This window comes from Macaca fascicularis, chromosome 14 (genome assembly GCF_037993035.2).
Source record: "Macaca fascicularis isolate 582-1 chromosome 14, T2T-MFA8v1.1".
Taxonomy (NCBI): Eukaryota; Metazoa; Chordata; class Mammalia; order Primates; family Cercopithecidae; genus Macaca; species Macaca fascicularis.
The window spans coordinates 70,431,274-70,456,185 of NC_088388.1; the positions used below are offsets into that span (position 1 = coordinate 70,431,274).

The following is a 24,912-nucleotide window of genomic DNA, read 5'->3' on the forward strand; positions in this document are numbered from 1 at the left end:
AAGTCCTGGGAAGGGAATTCTAGGAACACATGTCAAAAACATTTGCTCTGGAGCTGGATGTGGTGTTGTGTGCCTGTAGTCCTAGCTACTTGAAAGGCTGAGGTGGGAGGATGACTCGAGTCCAGGAGTTGCAGGACAGCCTAGGCAACATAGTGAGATTCCCATCCAAAAAAAAAAAAGAACAATAAACAACAACAAAAAAAGCTTTTGTTCTGGGACATAATTTTTAATGGTGTCATAGAGGCTGCTTTAGCGTATGGTCTTCCTCTGAATCCTGTCATATATGGGGCTCACAATCCTTTCTTTATTCATGAAATGCCAAGCACCCCAATGCCAAGTGGTCCCAATGGAGTATGGATGGGAATGAGATTTTCCCCTTGTCCCTCCTGCTCTCACATCCTCCACAGAGAGAAATTTGTCTGAAGGGCTACAGGGACCGGACCAAAGAGGAGGAGAGACCCAAACACTGCCTGGCAGGTCAGGGGAGGCTTCTAGAGAAGGATCTTTGAGAAAGACTTCATCCACATAGTCATTCACCAGCCTGAATCTGATAAAGCATCTGTTTTCGAAGGTGATACAGTAGCCACCAGCTACACATGCTATTGACCACTTGAAATGTGTCCAGTCAAATTGAGATATATTGTTAAGTATAAAATACACACCACATTTCAAAGACTTGGTACAAGAAAAGAATGTAAAATATCCAGTCAATTTTTATAACCAATAATTTTTTATGTTGATTACCATGCTAAAAGATAATATTTTGAGGCCGGGCGCGGTGGCTCATGCCTGTAATCCCGGCACTTTGGGCGGCCGAGGCGGCCAGACCACGAGGTCAGGAGTTCAAGACTAGCCTGGCCAACATGGTGAAACCCATCTCCACTAAAAATACAAAAATTAGCCGGGCATGGTGGCGCGTGCCTGTAATCCCGGTTACTTGGGAGGCTGAGGCAGGAGAATCACTTGAACCCAGGAGGTGGAGGTTGCAGTGAGCCCAGACTGTGCCACTGCACTCCAGCCTGGTGACAGAGTGAGACTCCATCTCCAAAAAAAAGATAATATTTTGGCTATGTTGAGCTAAGCCAAATATTGTTAAAATTCATTTCATTTGTTTCTTTTCACTTTTTTTGAAATGTCATTACTAGACAGTTTTTTTTTTTCCTGTTTCCTTTTAGTTTTTACTAGATAGTTTTAAATTACTTATGTGGTTCCTATTAAATTTCTTTTATAAAAAATATAAGTAGGCTGGGCATGGTGGCTCACACCTGTAATCCCAGCACTCTGGGAGGCCGAGGCAGGCGGAACAACTGAGATCAGTAGTTCGAGACCAGCCTGGCCAACAAGGTGGAACCCCGTGGCTACTAAAAATATGAAAATTAGCCGGGTGTGGTGGCGTGCACCTGTAACCCCAGCTACTCGAGAGACTGAAGCAGGAGAATTGTATGAAACTGGGAAGCGAAGGTTACAGTGAGCCAAAATGGCACCACTGCACTCCAGTCTGGGCGACAGAGCAAGACTCCATGTCAAAAAAAAATAATATATATATATGCAGCTGGCCAGGTACGGTGGCTCACGCCTATAATCCTAGCACTTCGGGAGGCCAAGGTGGGAGGATCACTTGAGGTCAGGAGTTTGAGACCAGCCTGGCCAACATGGTGAAACCCCATCTCTACTAAAAATACAAAAATTAGCCTGGTGTGGTGATGCACGCCTGTAATTCCAGCTACTCGGAAGGCTGAGGCAGGAGAATCGCTTGAACCTGGGAGGCAGCATTTGCAGTGAGCCGAGATCATGCCACTGCACCCCAGCCTGGGTGACATCGTGAGACTCTGTCAAAAAATATGTGTTTGTGTTTACAGAGACAGGGTTTCACCATCTCTGTGATTACAGGCAGATGTGCCAGGTTCTCAGAGTATATTTTTAAAAGATACTTGTTTAGTGTTTGAGACGTGCATTGACAACAGGTCTTTTACACCCATTCTCATGTTATCTTCAAAATTATGGGGTGAAATATAATTATTCTATTTTACCAAAGACAGATTTGAGGCTCAGGTTAAGCTATTTATTCCTGGAATCAATCCTCTTATTTGAAAAGCTTCTGGAAGACAGGGATCCTGTCTTTTTTTTTTTTTTTTTTTTTTTTTTTTTTTTTGAGACGGAGTCTCACTCTGCTGCCCAGGCTGGAGTGCAGTGGCCGGATCTCAGCTCACTGCAGGCTCCGCCTCCCGGGTTCACGCAATTCTCCTGCCTCAGCCTCCCCAGTAGCTGGGACTACAGGCGCCCGCCACCTCGCCCGGCTAGTTTTTTGTATTTTTTAGTAGAGACGGGGTTTCACCGTGTTAGCCAGGATGGTCTCGATCTCCTGACCTCGTGATCCGCCCGCCTCGGCCTCCCAAAGTGCTGGGATTACAGGCTTGAGCCACCGCGCCCGGCCGGGATCCTGTCTTAAACGTGTTTCTTCACAGCACCTAGCACGGAGCTCTGTCCACGTGGTAGGCGTTCAGAAAGTTTGCGCTGAACGAAGGATATGGATTCTCAAGTCAAAGCTCCGGGCGTTGACTCTCAAGTCAAAACTCCAGGGAATTGAAGCACCAGAGGGCGCCCATGAACCCGCCCACCCGCGGGTCCCCAGGGCCCAAGCCGGACCTCAGGCCTGGGTGCGCCCCAGCAGAACAGGGGGCGCGGGGGCGAGGGAAGCCCCAAGTCCTCCGTTCGCCCCGCCCCCTCCCCAGAGCCACGCCGCACGGAGCTGCACGGTGCTGAACGACGACTCGACATCCTGTTTTTGGGCCCCGCGGCTCCGCCTGCGCCTCTGCTGATCTTGTCTTTCCCTTGGGTGCTGACGCCAGCGCCTCTTCCCCTACGAGTCTCCCCACCTTCCCCAGGGGTCTGGGGCCTTCCCACTGCTGAATCACCACCACCTCGCACTCCCCCAGTGCTCAGGGCAGGGGTGGGGACTGCCCCAGCCTCGGCCACTACTGTATCCCTGGGGCTGGCTGAAGGCACCGGGGCTGGCTGAAGGCACCAGGCCCAGGGGCGCCTTTCTCAGCATCTTCCCGCGGAGGCTGGTGAGGTCAGGATGGGGGGAAGAGGAGGAACGCCTACCGCCTAGAGTAGAGCCTCCAGGGGTGGGGTGGCCAGGAGGAGGCAGAGAGACCTAGACCTTGGGAGGCCTGACTTACTGGCCGCAGGGGCAGCGGGTTGGGAGGGGGAAAGTGGCGAGCCCGGGACTAGGCCGGGGGCGAGGCTGGGGGCGGGCCGGGGCTGAAGAGGGGGAGACCGGCCCTCAGACTTCCTGGTCGGGCCCCGCCCCACCCCGCCCCGCCCCGCCGGTCCGCCCCCCCCACTTCCTCCGGCCTCCCGCTCTCACTTCCTTCTCGAGCCCGGAGCTGCTGCCGCCGCCCCCAGCTCCCCCGCCTCGGGGAGGGCACCAGGTGAGGCCCGGCCGGGGCTGGTGGGTAGGGGTCCGGGGAACGGGAGCCCGGCCGGCCCAGGACTCGGCGCGGGCGCGGGCGCCGGCCCATGAGTTTGCTGGCGGGGGCCGCGGGCGGGAGCTTCTAGGCTCAGTCCAAGTAGGGCGGGCGCGGCCGGCCGGGCGGGGCGCGGACGGGGCCACTGCGAGCCGGTGGAGGCTCGGCGAGGGTGGCTTCCCGGCGGCTGTACCGCCTCTCGGGAGCCGAGAGGGACCCCTGAGGTCAGAGGGTCCCGGGCTCCAAGAGAAGTATCTCTAAAGTGGAAAAGCTCAGAGCTGGGAGATAGGACTCAGGTGGGGTGTCCTCAGAAGTTGCGGGGGGTGTTGAGAAGTGCATGAGGGGAGAGGGCTTCTGAGCTGGAAAAGTCACTCCCTCTGCTCTGGCAGTTGTGACACTTGTCGGGGTTAGAGGGGCGGTGTCTGGGGCCTCCGAAAGCTCTCTCCCTGGAAGATCCATGCTAATCCAGACTCACACTCGGGCTGCAGCCCGAAGGCCCTCTGCACTCAGGAGGACCGGGGTTAGGGTTGGGGGAGCCCCGCCGATCCCAGTTGTTCTCTATATGCCTGTTTTCCTGAGTCCCAACCTTACCTGGAGCCAAGCAGTAGGTATTTAGTGAGCGAACGCTGTTCCTACCTGACCAGAGTCTGGCCTTGCTCTTTTGGGAGTAACTTGGTCTTGCCCTGTGACTGGAAGTGGAAGGACTCTCATTCAGAGGTACTGATAGTCCCTGACAAGTTTTTGTTGTGTCTTTTGGGGCCGATTGAGAACCATCTCCTAGTGTTCCTCTTCATTCTTAGTCCCTGAATTATACACATGCTCCTATCGTCTCCCTCCACGCCTTTAGTTTCTACCCAGAAATCCGCCATCACTCTCTTCTCATCCCTTTCAGTCTCTTTTCCTCCAAATATGCAATCATACCTAGGCCTTGACCTCTCTTCACCTACCCGGCCCCATGTTCATCTCAGTCCTCTGCAACCTGCCCCATCCCTTCCCTTCCCAGCTCTGGCACCCACACACTTACACCTCCTTGCGTTTTCCATCACCCCTCATTCCTCTTGAACCTTCAGCCTGTCACCCTCTCTGTATCCTTCTCTCCCACCCACTTATCTCCAGCTTTGGAATCAGGATCTGTTGTTGAAGACTTAGTGAGTTCCAGAGTCTTTTCAAACCTCCCTAGCTTGGAGAGGCAGACTGCAGCCTCCCGGTGATAGAGATGGATTAAAGAGCTGGAAAGCGTGTGTGTGTGTGCGCGCGCGCGCGCGCGAGAGAGAGAAAGAGTGTCTGTGTGTCTACATCTTTATCTCTTACAGACAAAATAACTGCCCTCAGCCTTGAGAGGGCCCAAGGGGAAACCAGCAAAATGAAGGGAACCTGCAGTGAGTGAGGTTGTGGTTAGGCAGGAGGAAGCAAGCAGTCTGTAGCAGTCAGGGTAGGGTAACAGGAATAAGACTGGTAAGAGAGGCCCTGGGAAATCAAAATCACCCCAACCTGTGGTGCTTGACCAAGGGGCCAGGCCTGGAAGCCGGGAGACAGCCTGAAGGTCCCTGACTCCATTACCTACTAGTTCCAGCATCACCTGGTGGAAAGAATGGGACCAACTTGGGTGTGATGGAAATAAAGGGAGGAGGCAAAGGCAGGATTCTGGAGGAAAGACTGCAGCTGGTCTAACTTCGAACTTAACTGTTTTAGTTTTGAATTAAGAAGCGGTTGAGGCAAAGGTGTCTGCTCCTTTCCTGCTGCCTTCCGGGGCCTGCCTAGGCCGGGTACCCAGATGCCCTGGTCTGCATCAGGGCCTTAGTGACCAGGAAGCCCTCTGGAGTTCTACTGACCCCTCTGCCTTCAGGCATCCTTAATATTCCCCATCTCACCTAGGACCCTATTCCTTCTCCAGAATTCCTCCCAAATTTAACTTCAGTCCATCCTGGCTATGGAAGCTCTTGTTGTTTCCACTCTAGAGCTCCTTCCTCAAGCTTTTGGGGTGCATGCTGAGGATCTTGCTTCTATCTACCTCCTCCAGTCATCTGTATTCATTTCTCTCCACTAGAAAAAAAAGAGAAGTAGAGGGGAGTTAAGTGCTACAGCTAAATTTAAGGGCTCTCCCTGTTCCCCATTCTGTCATCTTCCCATGTCACAGTCGTCCCTCTCCCATGAATTGTTCTTCTTCCCATCCTTCCCTTCCACCCACCTGTCTTTCTTTGCATTTCTTGGAGGTACAGAAGTGTGGCTGCGGGAAGAAATCCCAGGGACCTACATAAAAGCCCAGTTTAGAGAAGGATGTGCATACAAGGCACTTTCCCAGCATCACAGCTTAATAAAAACCCCAGGAGTCCCAATTTCTAGGCTGGCAAACCAGTAGTCACTTTAGTATTCTGCGTAACTGAGCAAACCCACAGGGCTCTGATGGTAAAGACAAGATGGGTGAGACAGGGATTCTCCCAGGTGAGATCTGGTCCCATTGGAAGTTTGAGCTAATTGCAAAAAAGGCATTGTTGGAAAAAATGTGACCAGGGCGGGAGAGATTTTAATGGGAAAATATTGGGGGGTGAAGGGAGGTGGTGGCTACAACCTAGGAGGCTGCCACTAAAGTCTTGGCTAAACATGTCAAGGTTGTGACGTGAAGAAGGGGGCTCAGGCCCACACTGAAGACTCCTTCTATATATTGTAGACCCATTAGCAGTGAGGTCAGTAGGGGTCCGTGAGAAGAGCTGAGGGGGGAAACCAAAGACAAAGCCTGGGCCACCTCCCCAGATCAGACTGGTTTTCCTGTCCAGGGTCCAGCTTCCTCTTTTGTCCTCATTTCATATGGGGGGAGGGCATCTCTCCAGGAGCTAGAGGCCAGAGGAGGAGCTTCTCAGCTAGGGCAGGGCCAGAGTGGCTGACTGTTGAGTAATGTCAGTTCTAAATCATGAATGCACCAGGATGGGCTAGGCATGAGGGCCTGGGAACTTAGAAGCAAAAAGGGCTCAGATGTAAGTCAACCCACCCTTTGGTCCATTTTCTGAAGGAATAAACTATGGTGGGGTTGTCCTGAATGAGGTTAAAGAGATGGTTGGTCCATTCTCAGGCTGGAGTTAGAATCCTCACCTTCTCTCCTTTGTAGAAGTAGCATAAGGATGGAGGTTAGAAGACCCGATCCTTGTCCTAGATTTGCTACCAACTGTATATAATCCTGGTCAACTTGGTTTCTCTTGGCTCCATTTCAGCATTAAGGAGTTGCATATCAGTACCTCCAAAGGGGACAGTGAACATCATGGCTCTGACTCTTCCTCCCCCAAGAGACTCCTCATAGCAGTGCCCCTCACTCTGGGCCCTCATGTCTTATCAGCCTCAATTTGACAGGTCTGAGTAGTCTCTACATATATATCTGTCCAGGGATAGAACTGTGGCCCTTTCTCCAAGCACAAGGATTGTTAGAGCTTGAGAGATAAGAAGGCAAAGAATGTTGGGGATTTTGCCAGGGGGTAGTAAGATGGAGTACCCTGTCTCCTGCTCCAGCTCTGCCTCACTGACGGTGGAAAATAGATGCCGGAGTTTCCTCCCTGATGTTATTTTCCCTTGTGGAAACCCCCTCAAGCCTTGGGCGGGGCTAAAGGGACTGGGTAGCCCTGGGTCTCTCTGTGGGTATTTTCAGGTGGGGGTGCCAGGATTGGGAGGATGGCACTTCTGTACAGCCTCATGTGAAATTAGCAAAGGCAAAGGAAGTGCCACTTCACAGGCCTTTGGTGGGGCCCAGGGACTGCTGAGCTGCTGCTAGGCGGGGAGGAGGAAGCCAGTGTGCACCCTTCCTCTGTGCTGTGTGGGGGAGGGGGCAGCTTCCGTGGCTCCCCCAGCCAGAGCCGTCCTCGTCCTGAGGCTCACCTTTTTTTTTTTTTTTTTTTTTTTTTTTTGAGATGGAGTCTTGCCCTGTCACCCAGGCTGGAGTGCAATGGCACGATCTCGGCTCACTGCAACCTCCACCTCCTAGGTTCAAGTCGTTCTCCTGCATCAGCCTCCCAGGTAGCTGGAACTGCAGGCATGTGCCACTAGGCCCGGCTAATTTTTTTTGTATTTTTAGTAGAGATGGGGTTTCACCATGCTGGCCAGGCTGGTCTCAAATTCCTGACCTCAAGTGATCCGCCAGCCTCAGCCTCCCAAAGTGCTGGGATTACAGACGTGAGCCACGTGCCCAGCTGAGGCTCACCTTTTATGGAACACTTGGGGTGCTGGGACAATGAAGGAAGAAGGTTGGGAACTAGGACTTAGTGAAAGGGTCCTGGACTGCCCCTCAGACTTCCCAGCTACCACTGTCTCATTTCCTAGTGGGTGGCATCAACTCTTCTTTCCTTCCCTGCTGCAGTGTAGGATCCTCTCCAGGGGCTGAAGGATGAATGGCAAGAGGTGGAGAGTCCTCCAGCATGGATTTTTTTTTTTCTTTTTTTTTTTTTTTTGAGACGGAGTCTTGCTCTGTTGCCCAGGCTGGAATGCAGTGGCATTATCTCTGCTCACTGCAACCTCTGCCTGCTGGGTTCAAGTGATTCTCCCTCAGCCTTCCGAGTAGCTGGGATTACAGTCACCTACCACCACACCCGGCTAATTTTTGTATTTTTAGTAGAGATGGGGTTCCACCATGTTGGGCAGGCTGGTTTCGAACTCCTGATCTCAAGTGATCTGCCTGCCTTGACTCCCAAAGTACTGGGATTACAGGCGTGAGCCACAGCACCCAGGGGAATTTTTTTTTTTTTTTTTTAAGGCTAGGAACTGGGCTCTCTTGGGTTCTTCCCTGCTGATGGGGAGAAAGGGAAGAAAGAGACTCAGCCCTTGGCCTGGTCCCAGCCCCACACTGACCTCATGTCCCCCCAGCTTCCTCCTCCCAGCCCAGCTGCAGCCAGCTGCAGCCCCTTTGAGCCTCTTTATATCACCTCTCCTCTATTCCTCCCTTCAAAACAAACAAACAAACAAACTTGTAGAGCTTCAGAAGTCTTTCCAACAGTGCCCCTGCCCCTTGCCTTGTCTTTGACCAAGGGTCCTCAGATATTCCCAGTCTGTAGCCTGTCAGGACCACTTTTCCTTCCCATCTTTCTCATCATCTCTGAGCTAGATCTGCCAGCTTCACCTCTCACCCTTCCAGTTGAAGACAAGACGGTATAGCTTATGTGTTTATTATCCCAACTTGGAGCTCTTCAGGGTGAGTGAGAAAGAAGTTGGTTACTTTTGTCTTGTGTCTTCTGGTCATAGAGGTTCTTCCTTGTTCCCAGCATCAGAGTCTGTGGATTGATGGGGGAGGAGGGGTATGTCATTCTACAGCTTTTGCTCAGCCCTTCCCTGGGTTTCTGGAAATAAACAGAAGGTCAGACTACCCTCCCCCTGAAGCATCCAGTTAGTTCAGCACGATGAAGAGTACAGTCAGTGCTGGGAAAGGTAAGGCAGGAGAGGGGGTTGCTGTGATGTCCTGGAGAAGCTGGGGAACAGTACTGGGCCTGAAGGACAGGAAGGATCTGAAGGGGGGTGAGTTGCATTCCAGGAAGAGGAACTCCCACATGCAAAGACATGATTGCATGGAGTTCATTCAGTTATTTACTGACAGCTACTACATGCTGTGCTCAGCTTAGGGTGCTCAGCAAGGTCCAGTCAACCAGGACCTTGCCCTCTAGACACTCCCAGTCTAATAACAAGAGATAAGATTCACATCAGCCTCTCCATGCCTGTGAGAGACAGCCAGACTTTGGATAGGATAAGTCACTTCTGACTTGGATAATTTACGCTTTCCTCGAAAAGGCGGCAATGGTGCATGGTTCCATATTACTACTTGATGTATTTTAGGGAAGAGAATATGGAGGCCCCTTTGTAGAGGATCAGGATTGGAATGGCCAGAGATGGATTGTAGTTATAATGAGGTTCAGGGAGGGCTGCAGAAAGGGAGCCCCATGTTAGGGAGGCAGGTTATAGAAGGCTGAGGTAAGTTCCCATCACCTCCATACTCGCCTATCTCTTAAGAGCCCGTTCCTCCCCTCCCCCACTCCCAGTTGGGACACTTCCCCTGCTGTAACAGCCACAGAGATCTGGCAATCAAGCTACTTCCTTTCCCTCCCCCATTCTGGGCCTGCCTGGGCCACACCCCAAGCCGGGCTCCAGGGACCACACTCAGACAGGGTTAGACCCCCATGGGCTATACTCCCTGCCAGAGCCAGGTCAAGCTGGTACTGGGAAGAGAGGTTTTTGCCTATTTCAGGCATAGCTTTTGCCTGTCATTGCTGTCCGATAAGATTCAGCATTGCAGTCTTGTCTGTTGTGGGGTGGGCAGGGAGTGTCCAATACTGGGCTTCAGAGAGGTGTCTCCATATCTCAGTAATGAGTGCTGGCACAAGCAGATCAAAAGGCAATGGTTGTACAGTCCTGTGTGCCTAGCCCTATACTTAGAGGTTTTTTTTTTGTCATTTAGTCCAGAGAAGCCAAGACTTCAGACTGAAGGGCATCCACAGCTGGGAAACTTACGTATGACTGTTGGAAAAGGAGAATCACACAGAGCCAAAGCAGGATTAAAAGGGGGGCCATGGGTGTGGTGGCTCACTCCTGTAATCCCAGCGCTTTTAGAGGCCAAGGCAGGTGGATCACTTGAGGCCAGGTGTTCGAGACCAGCCTGGCCAACATGATGAAACCCTGTCTCTACTAAAAATACAAAAATTAGCTGGGCATGATGGCACGTGCATGTAATCCCAGTTACTCAGGAGGCTGAGGCAGGAGAATCGCTTGAACCTGGGAGGTGGAGGTTGCAGTGAGCTGAGATCGCGACACTGCACTCCAGCCTGGGTGACAGGTGGCCATGCAACGGATAGCCAAAGAAGAATTCAGTAACCTTATGGAACTATGAAACTTAAGTTAGGCTTTAAGGAATAAGGAAGATTAGAGAAGGGAGAGGGAATAGTAGCGGAGGGAAAAACAAGAGTAAAAGTTCAGAGGCAAGAATGATCCTGACTTGTTTGCAGAGGACATTGAAAATCCCTCTGGAACAGGGAACTGGGAACTCACACTTGCAAAGTACCTAGATTGTGTACATATTATACATTAATGCACTTAGTCCTTGTAACACTGCTATGTGGTAGGTACCATACGTTGCTGCTGCATTTGAAAGATAAGGAAATTGAAGCTTAGAGAGGCAAATCATCATAAGCTCAGGGTCACAGAACTGGTAAGAGGCAGAACTAGGATTCAAACCCAAGTCTATATAACTCTAATACCCCTTACCAAATTGTGAAGAACTCTAAATGACAATATGAGGGACCAGGCATGATCTGAATTGGGACTAAAAAGCCAGAATAAGTCATTGTAATTTGTCTAATAATATACAGATCTGGCCAGGCGTGGTGACGCACACCTGTAATCCCAGCACTTTGGGAGGCCTAGTCAGGAGGATCACTTGAGATCAGGAGTTCAAGACCAGCCTGGGCAACATAGCAAGACCCTGTCTCTACAAACAAACAAAAAATAAATAAAAAATACAAAAATTAGCCAGGTGTGGTGGTGCCTGCCTGTAGTCCCAGCTACTCAGGAGGCTGAGGTAGGATGCCTTGAGCCTGGGAGGTTGAGACTAAAGTGAGCTGTGATGGCACCACTGTATTCCAGCCTGGGCAACAGGCTTTTGTCTCCAAAAGAAAAAACAAATCAAAACAGATCGGCAACCACTGATTTACTAAATAACTTTTTTTTTTTTGAGACATGGGGTCTTGCTGCGTTGCTCAGGCTGGAGTGCAGTGGCTACTCACAAGGACAATAACCTTGACTAGTGTAGCACACTACAACCCTTCACTCCTGGGCTCAGCCTCCCTAGTAGCTGGGACTGCAGGTGCACCACTGAGCTAGGCTTAATGATTTTTTTTGAAAAAGCCACTTAGTGAATAAGTCATCGTTGAACCCCGCTCCAGGTAGGTCACACTCCTGGTTTGGCCACCTGCAGCGCTGACATCCCTTCTTCCTATTTGGCGCAGTTTAGACTCTACCTTTTAGCATATGCCCTCCTGAAATGGGCTATGGGAACTTAATTCAACCCAGTTCAGGCCAAAGGATTTCAGAAAGAAGAGTTGTTTTGGGAGAGAGGATAAAGGTCTGAACTAGACCTGAGTAAGGAGGACTGGGCTGATCCCCCACCACAGACACAGGCATACTCAGTGCTTCCTGCCTTCTGGGATGAAATGCTTTGCTCCTGTCACCTCCTGTGTGCACAACACTTCAGTTTACAAAGCGTATTCATTCCCATGGTCAGGTTCCTTGATGCTGCCCGTGAGGCTGGGAGGGCTACTATTATTACTTCTACTGTATAGATGAAGAAACGGAGGCTCCAAGAAGGGCAGTAACTTACCTGATCAAGGTCACACAGTTAGCTGGTAAGGGGTAACTTGAAGACTGTAAGATGCACCGTGGAAAACACAGGGCTTTGGGTCACAAAACTGGGTTTGTGTTCTGGCTGCCATACTAACTAGCTGTGTGATGTAGAGTTACTTTTACTGCTCTGAATTTGTTTCCTCATCTGTAAAATAGGAATAGTACTGACAGGTTGTTATAAAGGTCAAATGACATAATAATATGCAATCTATAAAGGCTTATACCATATGGGGGCTTTTTTTTTTTTAAATCAAGGGTCAAGGTCAGCAGATAAACTCAAGACATCAGAGTCAGGTATCCAGTACTCTTGGCCCTATTCCACACTGCCTTTGCTCTGCTTGTTTCTGGATAGTACCATACTCATCATCCTTTTCCAGTGTCAGTCCCTGTTCCCTTCCCAGCCCAGAAGCTACCCTGTCCTTTCCCCTCTCCTTTGAGAGCTAATTTACTGATTGCTAGTTGATAACCACCTCCTTAGAGAGCTGTACTTCCAGTTTCTTGGGCCTTGTGAGAGCCAGCCAGAGTTCCCTCCTTGTCTTCCTGCCTGGGCCAGCCCAGCGCTGGGCTTTTCAGTCAGACTGTCAACACCCACTCCCCTGCTCTGTGTGGAACTGAAGATTGCAGGCCCAGGAGTTCTGCTTTGAATGTCAGGGCTTCCTACATAATCCATTGGGCACAAGTAATGCCACCTGCCTCCAAGGAGCTTTAAGTCTTAGTTCATCTACCTAGTGCTCTTGTAACAACCATTGTAATCTCCAATTCCTGGATAGGAAAACTGAGGCCCAGCAAGCGTAAATGCCTCAAGCTTGGTTGTAGTGAGTCAGCACAACTGGGGTTAGAACTTAGGTCTCTCAACTTCCAGTCTGAAGTCTCTATTCGACTCTCCACTGACCTAGAGGGTCCTTATGCCCTTCCCTGACCCACACTCTGAGGGTCTCTAGCTGAATGTCCTGAGGTTACATGCACATACATGTGCACACGCACACACACACACACTCATTCATGCAAATAGGATGGAAATATTTTTTCATGTGAACCAGAGACACAACTTCATAAAGTGAAATCATTTCTTTCCCAGCTGATTCCAAGGGAAACTGTACCCTGGGAGGGAGCTGGGACCAAGCCCTGGGTCCTTTGCATCCCCCATACCACGAAAGTTTCTTTTCCACTTCCCAGTGGGGATTTTCTTCTCCACTTGTCATTGATTTTTGAAGCTTCTGAACCAGTGGTGAGAGCTCAGGCTGCAGGGGTAAGGGGTTCCCAGACCAGGGTGCAGCCTTGCAGTATAGCAAGTGAAATGGAGAAAATGGGCTAGTGGTGTTGGTGCTTGGGTGGAGCCAGGGATAAGGAATACTCAGGGATTTGGTTGTGTTTAAAACAGGGCTGCCCCCTCTCAGGGAGCAGGCCCTGGTTGTGGGAGACAGTCAGGGAAAGGAAGTCACATATTGACCACCAAGAGTCCCCCATGGCCAAAAAGTAGCTGATGAGAGAAGGACCCTCGCCATAGCAATGTAAATAATCGCAGGGTTTCTGGAAGCTTTGCTTCAGAACTCAGAAAAGCAGTTCCTCACCCCAAGGCCCTATGACCTGCAGAGGTGACCAGATGTTGGCTGGAGCTGGGACTCCTCATACTTACCCCACTAATAAATACAGCAGCCCATTTATTGGGCACTTGCTATGTGCCATACCTCATGCTGGACACCTTCTATACATTATTAACTCTTACTTTTTTTTTTTTTTTTGAGACAGGGTCTTGCCCTGTCGCACAGGCTGGAGTGCAGTGGTATGAACATAGCCCACTGCAGGCTTGACCACCCTGCAATCAAGTGATGCTCCCACCTCAGCCTCCCAAGTAGCTGGGACAACAGGCGTGTACCACCACACCCTGATAATTTTTTCATTTTTTGTAGAGTCACGGTTTTGCCATGTTGCCCAGGCTAGTCTCAAACTCCTGGGCTCAATTGATCTACCTGCCTCGTTCTCCCAAAGTGCTAGGATTACACTGTGCCTGGCCTCATTTCATATTCTGAGCAATTGTAGTGCAATAGGCAAGATTATCCCCATTTTACAGATGAGAAAATTGAGGCTTGGGGAACAAATATATTGCCAAGATCACATATAACTAGTTGGTGGAACTGTGATTAGAATCCCTGCCAGTCTTAATCTAGCATCTATGTTCTTAATGATGGTATTTTCTACCCAAGAGTCTGGAAGGCTCTAAAATCTTTCAGAGGCACATGCCAGGGTCTCAGGAAATGGACAGAAGATTGAGGGGAAAGTCAAGTTTTTGTCTTACTCTTGACTTCATCCTTCCTAGTTGGGCTTGAAAGATTTGCTCCAGGCTGGGCATGGTGGCTCATGCCTGTAATCCCAGCACTTTGGGAGGCCAAGGCGGGCGGATCACAAGGTCAGGAGTTCAAGACCAACCTGACCAACATGGTGAAACCCCATCTCTGCTAAAAATACAAAAATTAGCCAGGCGTGGTGGCAGGTGCCTATAATCCCAGCTACTCAGGAAGGTGAGGCAGGAGAATCACTTGAACCCAGGACGCAGAGGTTGCAGTGAGCCAAGATTGTGCCACTGCACTCCAGCCTGGGCAACAGAGCGAGACTCCATCTCCAAAAATAAAAGATTTGCTCCACCCCACCAAGGACCTTGAGAGAAGATACTAACGTCTGGGAGCCTCAGCCTCTACCTCATTCATCATAACATACCCAGACCCCAGTCCAAATCCCAGGTTCAACTGAATCTCCAGTAATCCCTTGCATTGAATTTGCTGTACTGAATTGGCAACCAGAGTGTGCATGGCCAGATAGGGTTTTCAGTAGTTATAAGAATGATGGGGTGGCCAGGTGTGGTGGCTCACGCCTGTAATCCCACCATTCTGGGAGCCCGAGGCAGGTGGATCACCTGAAGTCAGGAGCTTGAGACCAGCATGGCTAACATGGCGAAACTCCATCTCTACTAAAAATATAAAAATTAGCTGGATGCAGTGGCGTGTGCCTGTAGTCCCGGCCACTCGGGAGGCTGAGGCAGGAGACACTTGAACCTGGGAGGTGAAGGTTGCAGTGAGCTGAGATCGCGCCACTGCACTCCAGCCTGGGCGACAGAGAAACTCCATCTCAAAAAAAAAAAAAACAAAACAGATTTCCCCCTTGCCAGAATACCCTGGATTGGGATAGGGCAGCTCTCTGAAGAATTGAGCCCCTTACTCAGCAGGTTTCTTACTGTGCCTTTTGGTTTGTACTCAGTAGCCAAGATACTAGGTTTGGAGAGGGCAGGGTGGGCCCTGAGTTGAGAGAGGTTCTACCTATGGCTGCATCACAGAGTGACCTGGAACAGCTGTCCTGTGCCAGAACCCTTTCCAGTCTCCTGGTGGAAAGTGTCCATATTTAGTTGAGGATCTAGTGGATCCCTAAATTTGTGCACTCTCCTTTTGTGTCTGTATAGCCTGGAAAATAGCTAATACTGGCCAGGCGTGGTGGCTCATACCTGTAATCCCAGCACTTTGGGAGACCAAGGCAGGTGGATCACAAGGTCAGGAGATCAAGACCATCCTGGCTAACTCGGTAAAACCCCGTCTCTACTAAAAATACAAAAAATTAGCTGGGTGTGGTGGTGGGCGCCTGTAGTCCCAGCTACTCGAGAGGCTGAGGCAGAATGGCGTGAACCCAGGTGGCGGAGGTTGCAGTGAGCAGACATCACACCACTGCACTCCAGCCTGGGTGACAGAGCGAGACTCCGGCTAAAAAAAAAAAAGAAAAGCTAATACTTATGGATGAGGCACTGTTTTAAATGCTTTACGTGTATTATATAATCCTTATAATGACTCAATGAGGTAGATATTATTTTATCCTCATTTTACTGGTAAGAAAACTTAGGCATAGAGAGGTTAAGCAATTTGTTCAGGGTTACACAGCTAGGAAATGCAAAACCAAGATTTGACCTTAGTTTATCTGGCGCCAGAGCTTATGTGCTTTCTACCACATTATACTGCATCTTTGCTCGGTCTCAGGGCCTTTCATTGTGTATCTTTCTGATGACTGTCTTGGTGGGACTTTGGGATAGTGTCAGGTTAAGGGAACAGGAGCCGGTTTCCCTTTGTGTGCCCTTATCTTTTCTTCCCAGTAGGCAGAGGCCTCCCTAACCAAGAATGTCCCCTTTCATCCGTCCACAGGTCACTGCAGCCAGAGAGGTCCAGAAGAGAGAGGAGGCACTGCCTCCACTACAGCAACTGCACCCACGATGCAGAGCATCAAGTGCGTGGTGGTGGGTGATGGGGCTGTGGGCAAGACGTGCCTGCTCATCTGCTACACAACTAACGCTTTCCCCAAAGAGTACATCCCCACCGTGTTCGACAATTACAGCGCGCAGAGCGCAGTTGACGGGCGCACAGTGAACCTGAACCTGTGGGACACTGCGGGCCAGGAGGAGTATGACCGCCTCCGCACACTCTCCTACCCTCAGACCAACGTCTTTGTCATCTGTTTCTCCATTGCCAGTCCGCCTTCCTATGAGAACGTGCGACACAAGTGGCATCCAGAGGTGTGCCACCACTGCCCTGATGTGCCCATCCTGCTGGTGGGCACCAAGAAGGACCTGAGAGCCCAGCCTGACACTCTACGGCGCCTCAAGGAGCAGGGCCAGGCGCCCATCACACCGCAGCAGGGCCAGGCACTGGCCAAGCAGATCCACGCTGTGCGCTACCTCGAATGCTCAGCCCTGCAACAGGATGGTGTCAAGGAAGTGTTCGCCGAGGCTGTCCGGGCTGTGCTCAACCCCACTCCGATCAAGCGGGGACGGTCCTGCGTCCTCTTGTGACCCTGGCACTCGGCTTGGAGGCTGCCCCTGCCCTCCCCCACCAGTTGTGCCTTGGTGCCTTGTCCGCCCCAGCTGTGCCTTAAGGACTAATTCTGGCACCCCTTTCCAGGGGGCTCCCTGAATGCCTTTTTCTCTGAGTGCCTTTTTCTCCTTAAGGAGGCCTGCAGAGAAAGGGGCTTTGGGCTCTGCCCCGCTCTGCTTGGGAACACCGGGTATTCTCATGAGCTCATCCAAGCCAAGGTTGGACCCCTCCCCAAGAGGCCAACCAGTGCCCCCTCCCATTTTCCGCTACTGACCAGTTCATCTAGCTTTCCACACAGTTGTTGCTGCCTATTGTGGTGCCTCCTCAGGTTAGGGGCTCTCAGCCATCTCTAACCTCTGCCCTCGCTGTTCTTGGAATTGCACCCCCAAGATGCTCTCTCCCTTCTCCAGTGAGGGAGCCACAGAATCCTGAGAAGGTGAATGTGCCCTAACCTGCTCCTCTGTGCCCAGGCCTTACGCATTTGCTGACTGACTCAGCCCCCATGCTTCTGGGGGCCTTTCCTACCCCCATCAGCATCAATAAAACCTCCTGTCTCCAGTGGCCCCGGCTCCTCCCTGTGTGCTGGGCATTAGCGGGTGGGCATGGGCTAGGGCTCCCCAGAGACTGGGAGCCTTTTGTTTTTTCTAGTAGACAATAGGCTTCATTGTGGTCCCCTCACCCCCCAATTTCCCTAACAAAGCTCTAGGCTCCCTTGGAGGGGGCAGTCTTGCTCTGGGGCCCAGTCACAGATGCTATAGTGGACTCAGACACAAAACTTGAGGAAAGACTTCCTGATCTTAGGACTCAGAAAGGGAGAGGTTGAGAGCCATTAGCCTAAAGGCAGATGCTCTCACAGTCATGCATCTGAGAGCTGTACCTCACATCACCAAGAGGACAGTGCTTTAACAGGAGTTGGAGTTTGAACCCAGGTCTCTGCCTCAACTGAAGACTTCCAGGTGTCCTAGCTTGCAGTCCTAGAATCATTACAGATAGCTCAGTCACTCCTGCTCACCAAAACAGAGGCTTAGACCAGCCTTAGGAGACTCCAGACCTAAGGGGGATTGGGGGGATGCTGCTAGGAGTCATACCCTGCCATGGACTTACTCCCTCCCCACTCTTGAGCCTGTTTCTCTCCCAGTTCCTATCAAACAAGATGAGCCCCAAGACTGGCAAGCCTAAGCGACTGTTGGCCCCCCCAAAAAATTTATTTTCCTTTAAAACAAAACATACAACCAAAATTTAGGGTTTGGAGCAGTAGGGAAGACAGGAGATACCAGAGAGCCCATTTTACAGTAGAAATCTGCATCTGACCCCTCTATCCCATACCTTTGCAAAGGAGGGGAGGGGTCTATAAGCCAGAACTTTCAGAAGAGAGAAGAAAACACATGGTGTGCTGGTGCTGTTTCTGGAGCAGGTCATCCTTTAGGTACAAAACACCACCTCCACCCAATGACATCAGAACCACTGACTGGTTCTGAGTAGAGCCCTTGGAAATCATACAGCCCACCCATCCCCCATCAGACACATGGACACACTGAGGCTCAGATAGGGAAGGGTACATACCATAGGGCGCACACCACATCAAAAAGGTGAAGTCAGGACTAGAACACCTGAGCAGCTTTAGCAGGGGACTGTGGCCACAGGCCTGGATGTGCACAGTAGATCATGAAATACATTAGTCCTGTGAATGACCCCGTGGAGAGAAATGGCTGTGGTTGTCAGGGAGCAGCAACTGCTCAGGGGCTCCTGACCTCAGTGAAAGATGACTATGTAAAGGCCAGAAAGTGGGTGGTGGTCATGAACCTCAGGACGTTTTTTTAGCACCAAATGGTGGAGCTCTCTGCCAGCTCAGCTTCTTGGGGCCTCTCAGGTAAAGGTGATGTTGCTTGAGGACCCCATGCCCATATGAGGGGTGGAGAGGAGAAGCCAGCAGCACTGGGGTGAGCCTTGGCCTATGCCCTTCCTTCTTACCCTTCCCCCATCTTCAGTAAGGCCAAGAGAGGATGTAGGGTGGGGAAGGCCAGAATGGTATCTTGTTTCTTGTTTCTGGGCAGTGGGCTTCCTCCTCCCAAGCAGGACTGAAGGGTTCAGAATCGCTTTTCCTCAGGCTGAGAGGTTATGAGCAGCTCCTTGTTCCCGAAGTCCCACCAGGCCGTCATGTGGAACGCCATGTTGGTTAGGACAACAGTGTACTCCAGGATGGCAAAGATGGTGTACACTGTTGTGAGGACACAAGGAACAGGGCATGATGAACTTCCTGCTACCCCCTCAGGGGCCTCTTGATAAATCACACCACCATTAGTCTGCCACAGAGAACACAATGGCAGTCAGTCCCCAAGACCATTGCCCATTATCAAAAACATCACTGCTGCCCCGAAGCCACTCATGACTGCCTGTGGATCCTATCCTGACCTCACCTCCAGCCTCACAATACATGTTGTGCCGAAAGTAGACAGCCAGCGCCGAGAAGAAGGAGACGAAGTTGATGACGAAGAGCCGCTGTTTCCAGCTGTAGGACTTCCGATCCTAGGGAATGGGCTGTCTGATCACTCTGCAGCTTGCTGGGATGAGAGCTAGGGCTCCCCTCTCAGCTCTAGCTCCTAAGGCTGGGCCTTATCTCCCTTGGCTCCCACTAGTGGTCATGGAAGGGAGCACAGGCAGGGGCAGCAAGAATGAGGAACATGTTGACGTCCCTGCCTCTGGGGGAGTGATGGGCCAAGGAGCAGTGGTATTCCTGCCCCTTCCACTTCAGGGGGATGGAGTATGAAAGTTACATGGAGTCACCCACCAACCCCACGTCCAAATACTGTGCGGGGAAAGAAACCCATATACACATGTGGGGCGCTGAAATTATGACAGACCACAGTCCCCTGACACTGTTCCTAACTCACTGCCGCCTAGATGCGACTCCTCATTCTATCCCCATTTGCAGCCTCCATCTCTTCTATTCTCCAGTCTCCCACACTACCCAAACACAGTGCTCTAGTCCTAGATTCTGACCAACCACCCTCAGTTTGTCACCAAGCCCCAGCCCCAACCCCAGCACCCCTCTGCCAGGGTTCCCATTAGAACTTAGTTCCCACCTCACCATTACCCAAATCCTGAGGACAGATGTCCTTGATTTTCTTCTGGGTTGCTTGGAGCCCCCGCTAGGGATAGACCGTACCTCCTGACTTACTGTGTGCTTCTTGGTCAACCGCCAGAGAATACAGGTGAGGAGCATATGCCCGAGGGATGAGGCGATGAACACAATGAAAGCATTTTCGTGGATGGCTAGAGGGAAAGAGGATTGGGAGCCACATTGCAGGGAGTGCCCACACCACTAAGTAGGAGGGGTCCGAATGTGGTAGGGGCAGGCCCCTCCCCTCAGGGAACCCTTCCCCACTCCTCCCTCATCCGGGCACCCACTGAAGTCCTCGGAGGAGGAGACGTAAGTGAGCACTAGCAATGCAAGGTTCTCCACGACATTGAGGCCGAAGTTGAGGCGGCAGAGCGGGCGATAGCAGGAACACGGGGAGGCGCAGCTGAGGTAGTGGTTCCAGTAGGCGAAGGCCACCAAGAAGCGAGGCGCCGAGTGCAGGCCGATGCAGAAACGCCACACGTAGCGCTGGGGCACCTCCCCGCCGATGGCCGAGCTCACCGAGGGCAGGTAATTGGGCACCTAGAGAGTTGTGACCTGTCTGGGCATCTGCCTCTGCCAGCCCCGCCCATGTGGAGAACCTTCTCTCCATCTAACAAAATCACTCTGGCCTCTGCTCCAGTCCCTCCCCTTCCAGGAAGTCCTCCTTCAGATGTCCCCACACCTCTCCCAAGGGACCTCTCCTTCCAGGTCCTAGGCCCAAAGTGCTGGATTCTCATTCCCCAGCTATCCTGGGATTTGTGCAGGAGCATGGTGGGACCTTCTCCATCTCCCCTGCAGACTGGAACCTGCCTGTGTTTGGTCAGTGTGAAGATGGGTTCAGATACCCTACACCCATAGCTCAGAGCTGTGCCTCCACTAAGACCCTGGGTGAGTTCCAAGACCTCAGATTCATTCTAGAGGACAGGGATGAGTCGCAGACTATCTGAGCTTCCTTAGAAAAGTGCTGGATTCACTGGTCAGCTAAGATGTTGCTCAGTCTGCTCCCAGCGCCATTGATTCCTCTAGGCAGGTGTGCCAAGGTGGTAGAATGGCAGCCCTGCTCTGATCATGATTAAGAAAGTGGGTAGGCTGGGCATGATGGCTCACACCTGTAATCCCAGCACTTTGGGAGGCCAAGATGGGTGGATCACCTGAGGTCAGGAGTTAAAGACCAGCCTGGCCAACACGGCGACACCCTATCCCTACTAAAAAAAAAAAAAAAAGGCCGGGTGCGGTGGCTCACGCTGTAATCCCAACACTTTGGGAGGCCGAGGCGGGCGGATCACAAGGTCAGGAGATCGAGACCATCTTGGCTAACACGGTGAAACCCTGTCTCTACTAAAAATACAAAAAATTAGCCGGGCGTGGTGGTGGGCGCCTGTAGTCCCAGCTACTCGGAGACAGAGGCAGGAGAATGGCATGAACCCGGGAGCCGGAGCTTGCAGTGAACCGAGATCACGCCACTGTACTCCAGCCTGGGTGAGAAAGCGAGACTCTGTCTCGAAAGGAAAGAAAGGAAAGAGAGAAAGGAAAGAGAGAAAGAAAGAGAGAAAGAAAGAAAAGAAAGGAAAGAAAGGAAGGAAAAAAAGGAAAGAAAGGAAAGAAAAGAAAGAAAGGAATGAAAGAAAAGAAAGGAAAGAAAGGAAAGGAAAGAAAGGAAAGGAAAGGAAAGAAGGAAAGGAAAGACAAGAAAGAAAGGAAAGAAAGAAAGAAAGGAAAGAAAGAAAGAAAGAAGAAAGAAAGAAAAAAGAAAATGGGTGCTCCTAACCTGGGGTAGTCTAAGGAAATGACCATGTTCTCGTGCATCTCCACCATCCATCTTTCTCAATGCCTGGAACTCCTATTGAAGCCTCAGTCCTTAAAGCTGAGGAAAAAGGAGGAGATAATACACAGCTGCAGGGACTGGCGTCTTCCTTGTTTGAGAGGTGAAAGGATGGAGGATGACTGAACAATGGTTTAGACAGGTACAGGAAAGCCAAAGATGGGAAGAGGCTTTCTTAGACTTCAGGGCCTAAAGCAGTGCTTCACAAACTTTAATTACCCATACACCTCACTGGGGGAATTGTTTGAAATTGCAGAAGGCTTGGAACCTGAGGATCTGCATTTTTAAATTTTTTCACTTTGTTTTCCCCCTTTTTGAGTCAGGGTCTCACTCTGTTACCCAGGCTGGAGTGCAGTAGCATGATCATGACTCACTGCAGCCTTGACCTCCTGGGCTCAGGTGATCCTCTCACTTCAGCCTCCTGAGTAGCAGGCTAATTTTTGTAGAGACAGGGTTTCGTCATGTGTCCCATGATGGTCTCAAACTCCTGGGTTTAAGCTATCCATCTGCCTTGGCCTCCCAAAGTGCTGGGACTACAGGCATGAGCCACCTCACCTGGCCAGAATCTGTTTTTTGTTTTGTTTTGAGACGGAGTCTCGCACTGTCACCCAGGCTGCAGTGCAGTGGCATGATCTCAGCTCACTGCAACCTCCGCCTCCAGGGTTTACGCCATTCTCCTGCCTCAGCCTCCGGAGTAGCTGGGACTACAGGCGCCCGCCACCACGCCCGGCTAATTTTTTGTATTTTTAGTAGAGATGAGGTTTCACCGTGTTAGCCAGGATGGTCTCGATCTCCTGACCTCGTGATCTGCCCTCCTCAGCCTCCCGAAGTGCTGGGATTACAGGCGTGAGCCACCGTACCCAGCCGTTTTGTTTTTGTTTTTGTTTTGGACACAGGGTCTCACTTCGGTTGCCCAGGCTGGAGTGCCATAGCATGATCTCAGCTCACTATAGCCTCTACTTCCTGGGCTCAGGTAATTCTCCCACCTTAGCCTCCCAAGTAGCCACCACCATGCCTGGCTAATTTTTTGAGTTTTTTTGTTTTGTTTTGTTTTGTTTTGTTTTTTAGTAGCAACAGGGTTTTGCCATGTTGCCCAGGCTGGTCTAGAACTCCTGGACTCAAACAATCCACCGCTCTCGGCCTCTCAAAGTGTTGGGATTACAGGCATGAGCCAACACGCCAGGCCAGAATATGCTTTTTTTTTTTTTTTGAGATGGAGTCTCGCTCTGTTGCTCAGGTTGGAGTGCAGTGGCACGATCTTGGCTCCCTGCAACCTCTGCCTCCTGCGGTTAAGCAATTATCCTGCCTCAGCCTCCCGAGTAGCTGGGATTACAGGCAGCTGCTGCCACGCCCAGGTAATGTTGTGTTTTTAGTAGAGGTGGGGTTTCACCATGTTGGGCAGGCTGGTCTCGAACTCCTGACTGGTGATCCGCCTGCCTCGGCCTCCCAAAGTGCTGGGATTACAGGCGTGAGCTACCATGCCCAGCAAGAATATGCATTTTTAAAAGATTCCCAAACTGTGGAAATGTCTAGTACATTGCCCACACTTTCTGTGCACTTTTGCAGACCTCCAAAGAGGGCCAGCACAGTGCCAGAGCCCAGTAACACAGCAAGGGAATGAACTTGCTCTAACTATGGAGGGACAGTCTTTGGAAGTGGAGTTCTGAAGGACCATCATTCCTTTCTTTCAACGAGATGCTAGACTGCTGAGAAGGTGAGCAATGCTGCAGGCAGCTCACAGGGCAACCCACAGGTAGGCCTGGGGCAAGACTAGACAGGGGGCTTCACAGCCTCCACAAAAAAGGAGATGGATTCCCCTCTGCACTGTCAGAGGAAGCTAAATGCAGAGCTCTGGGAGAGAAGATGCTGGCCTCAAAGCCATAGCTTAAGATATCATAGCTTGAGACCAGGCTCAGACATGCACTCTGAGTAATGTGAGGGGGCAGCATAGAGGCTCAGGAACTGCACAAAGCTGAGTCTGTACCCCAGCTCTGCCTTTATTAGCTGGGTGACCTTGAGCAAGTCACTTCACCTCTCTGAGCTCCAATTTCCTCATTGGTAAAATAGATATAACACCACCTACCTTGCAGGGTGTTTATGAATTCTCTTTATTTATTTATTTTTTTGAGACAGGGTCTCGCTCTGTTGCCCAGGCTGGAGTACATTGGCGTAATCTCGGCTCATTGCAACCTCCACCTCCCAGGTTCAAGCGATTCTCGTGCCTCAGCCTGCCAAGTAGCTGGGACTAGAGGTGCCACCACTCCCAGCTAATTTTTTTTTTTTGACATGGAGTTTCACTCTTGTTGCCCAGGCTGGAGTGCAGCGGTGTGGCCTCAACTCACTGCAAACTCCACCTCCCAGGTTCAAGCAATTCTCTTGCCTCAGCCTCCCGAGTAGCTGGGATTACAGGCACCCGGCCTCTAATTCTTGTATTTTTAGTAGAGATGGGGTTTCACCATGTTGGCTAGGCTGGTCTTGATCTCCTGACTTTAAGTGATTCGCCTGCCAAGGTGCTGGGATTACAGGTGTGAGCCAACATGCCCAGCCATATGAATTCTAAATATAACATGTATAAAACATCTGCAGTATCTGGCATGCAGTAAGTACAATAAGTGATGGTTTTCAGAAGACAAAATTTCCTGTAAAGAATGCAAAAACGCTGTGACCTACATGGCCACAGAGCATGGGAAGGTCTGCTTATGGGTGAGAGGCAGGAACCTCCAAGTTTCCTTACTAGATTTTTCTGTGTTGAGTTACTCCGAGTTGGGTTAGTCAGAGTGTTGCCTCTGCTTCCTGGAATATTCATTCTGAAAACTACTCCCCAATCTCAACTATAAGGAAAACAGGACCACCATTTAAAGCTTGACTGGGAGAGCCTAAAGGATTCAAGGGCCCTGAACCCTGACCACTGTTGGGAATGGGTATTGGGGAGAAACAATACAGAGTTTGGGGAAGGCCTCAGAAGGAAATGAGAGTTAGGGCATTGTGGCTGCTGGTCCTGTCTTAATGAGCTTCTCTCAGATTACGGATGGGGGTGGGATTCTAAGAGCCAGGACTGTCTCTTCCATCACATACACACACACGCACACATACACACAGACACATACATATAATCAGGTACATGTACTCCTACCCCCAGCCCCATTCCCAGCACACAAGTTCCCCACTCACCGACTGCACCAGCAACAAGCAACATCAGGAGCTATGAAAAACCAGGTACACAGCTCACCCCAAACTTCCCCATGTGCCCAGAGCTAAGAGTACTGAGAGACAGGAGGATAAGCCCTTTCTGATAGG

General features: G+C 51.0%; 2 protein-coding genes across 3 annotated transcripts in view; one reads left to right on the plus strand and one right to left on the minus strand.

Moving 5' to 3' along the window:
• Window positions 1-2,823: 2,823 nt before the first annotated feature.
• On the plus strand, window positions 2,824-17,233 carry RHOG (ras homolog family member G). Of its 2 annotated transcripts, none has more exons than XM_045370335.2 (2): window positions 2,824-3,073; window positions 16,007-17,233. In XM_045370335.2, exon 2 carries the CDS (start codon window positions 16,075-16,077, stop codon window positions 16,648-16,650), a length of 576 nt encoding a protein of 191 aa, XP_045226270.1. In that variant the 5' UTR covers window positions 2,824-3,073; window positions 16,007-16,074; the 3' UTR covers window positions 16,651-17,233. The 2 variants fall into 2 exon arrangements, with proteins under 2 accessions (XP_045226270.1, XP_045226269.1); XM_045370334.2 differs by lacking the exon at window positions 2,824-3,073 and adding an exon at window positions 3,369-3,434.
• A 620-nt stretch (window positions 17,234-17,853) lies between these two features.
• Window positions 17,854-24,912, minus strand: part of PGAP2 (post-GPI attachment to proteins 2) — a 29,095-nt gene continuing 22,036 nt past the window's right edge. Inside the window, 4 exon segments of the mRNA XM_015435395.3 lie at window positions 17,854-18,890; window positions 19,090-19,198; window positions 19,839-19,945; window positions 20,081-20,333. Coding sequence (XP_015290881.1) covers window positions 18,760-18,890; window positions 19,090-19,198; window positions 19,839-19,945; window positions 20,081-20,333 — 600 coding nt within the window. The 3' untranslated portion in view covers window positions 17,854-18,759.

Bases quoted from the DNA above. Each gene is read 5' to 3' on its own strand.
- RHOG (XM_045370335.2), top strand. From the start codon at position 16,075: ATGCAGAGCATCAAGTGCGTGGTGGTGGGTGATGGGGCTGTGGGCAAG.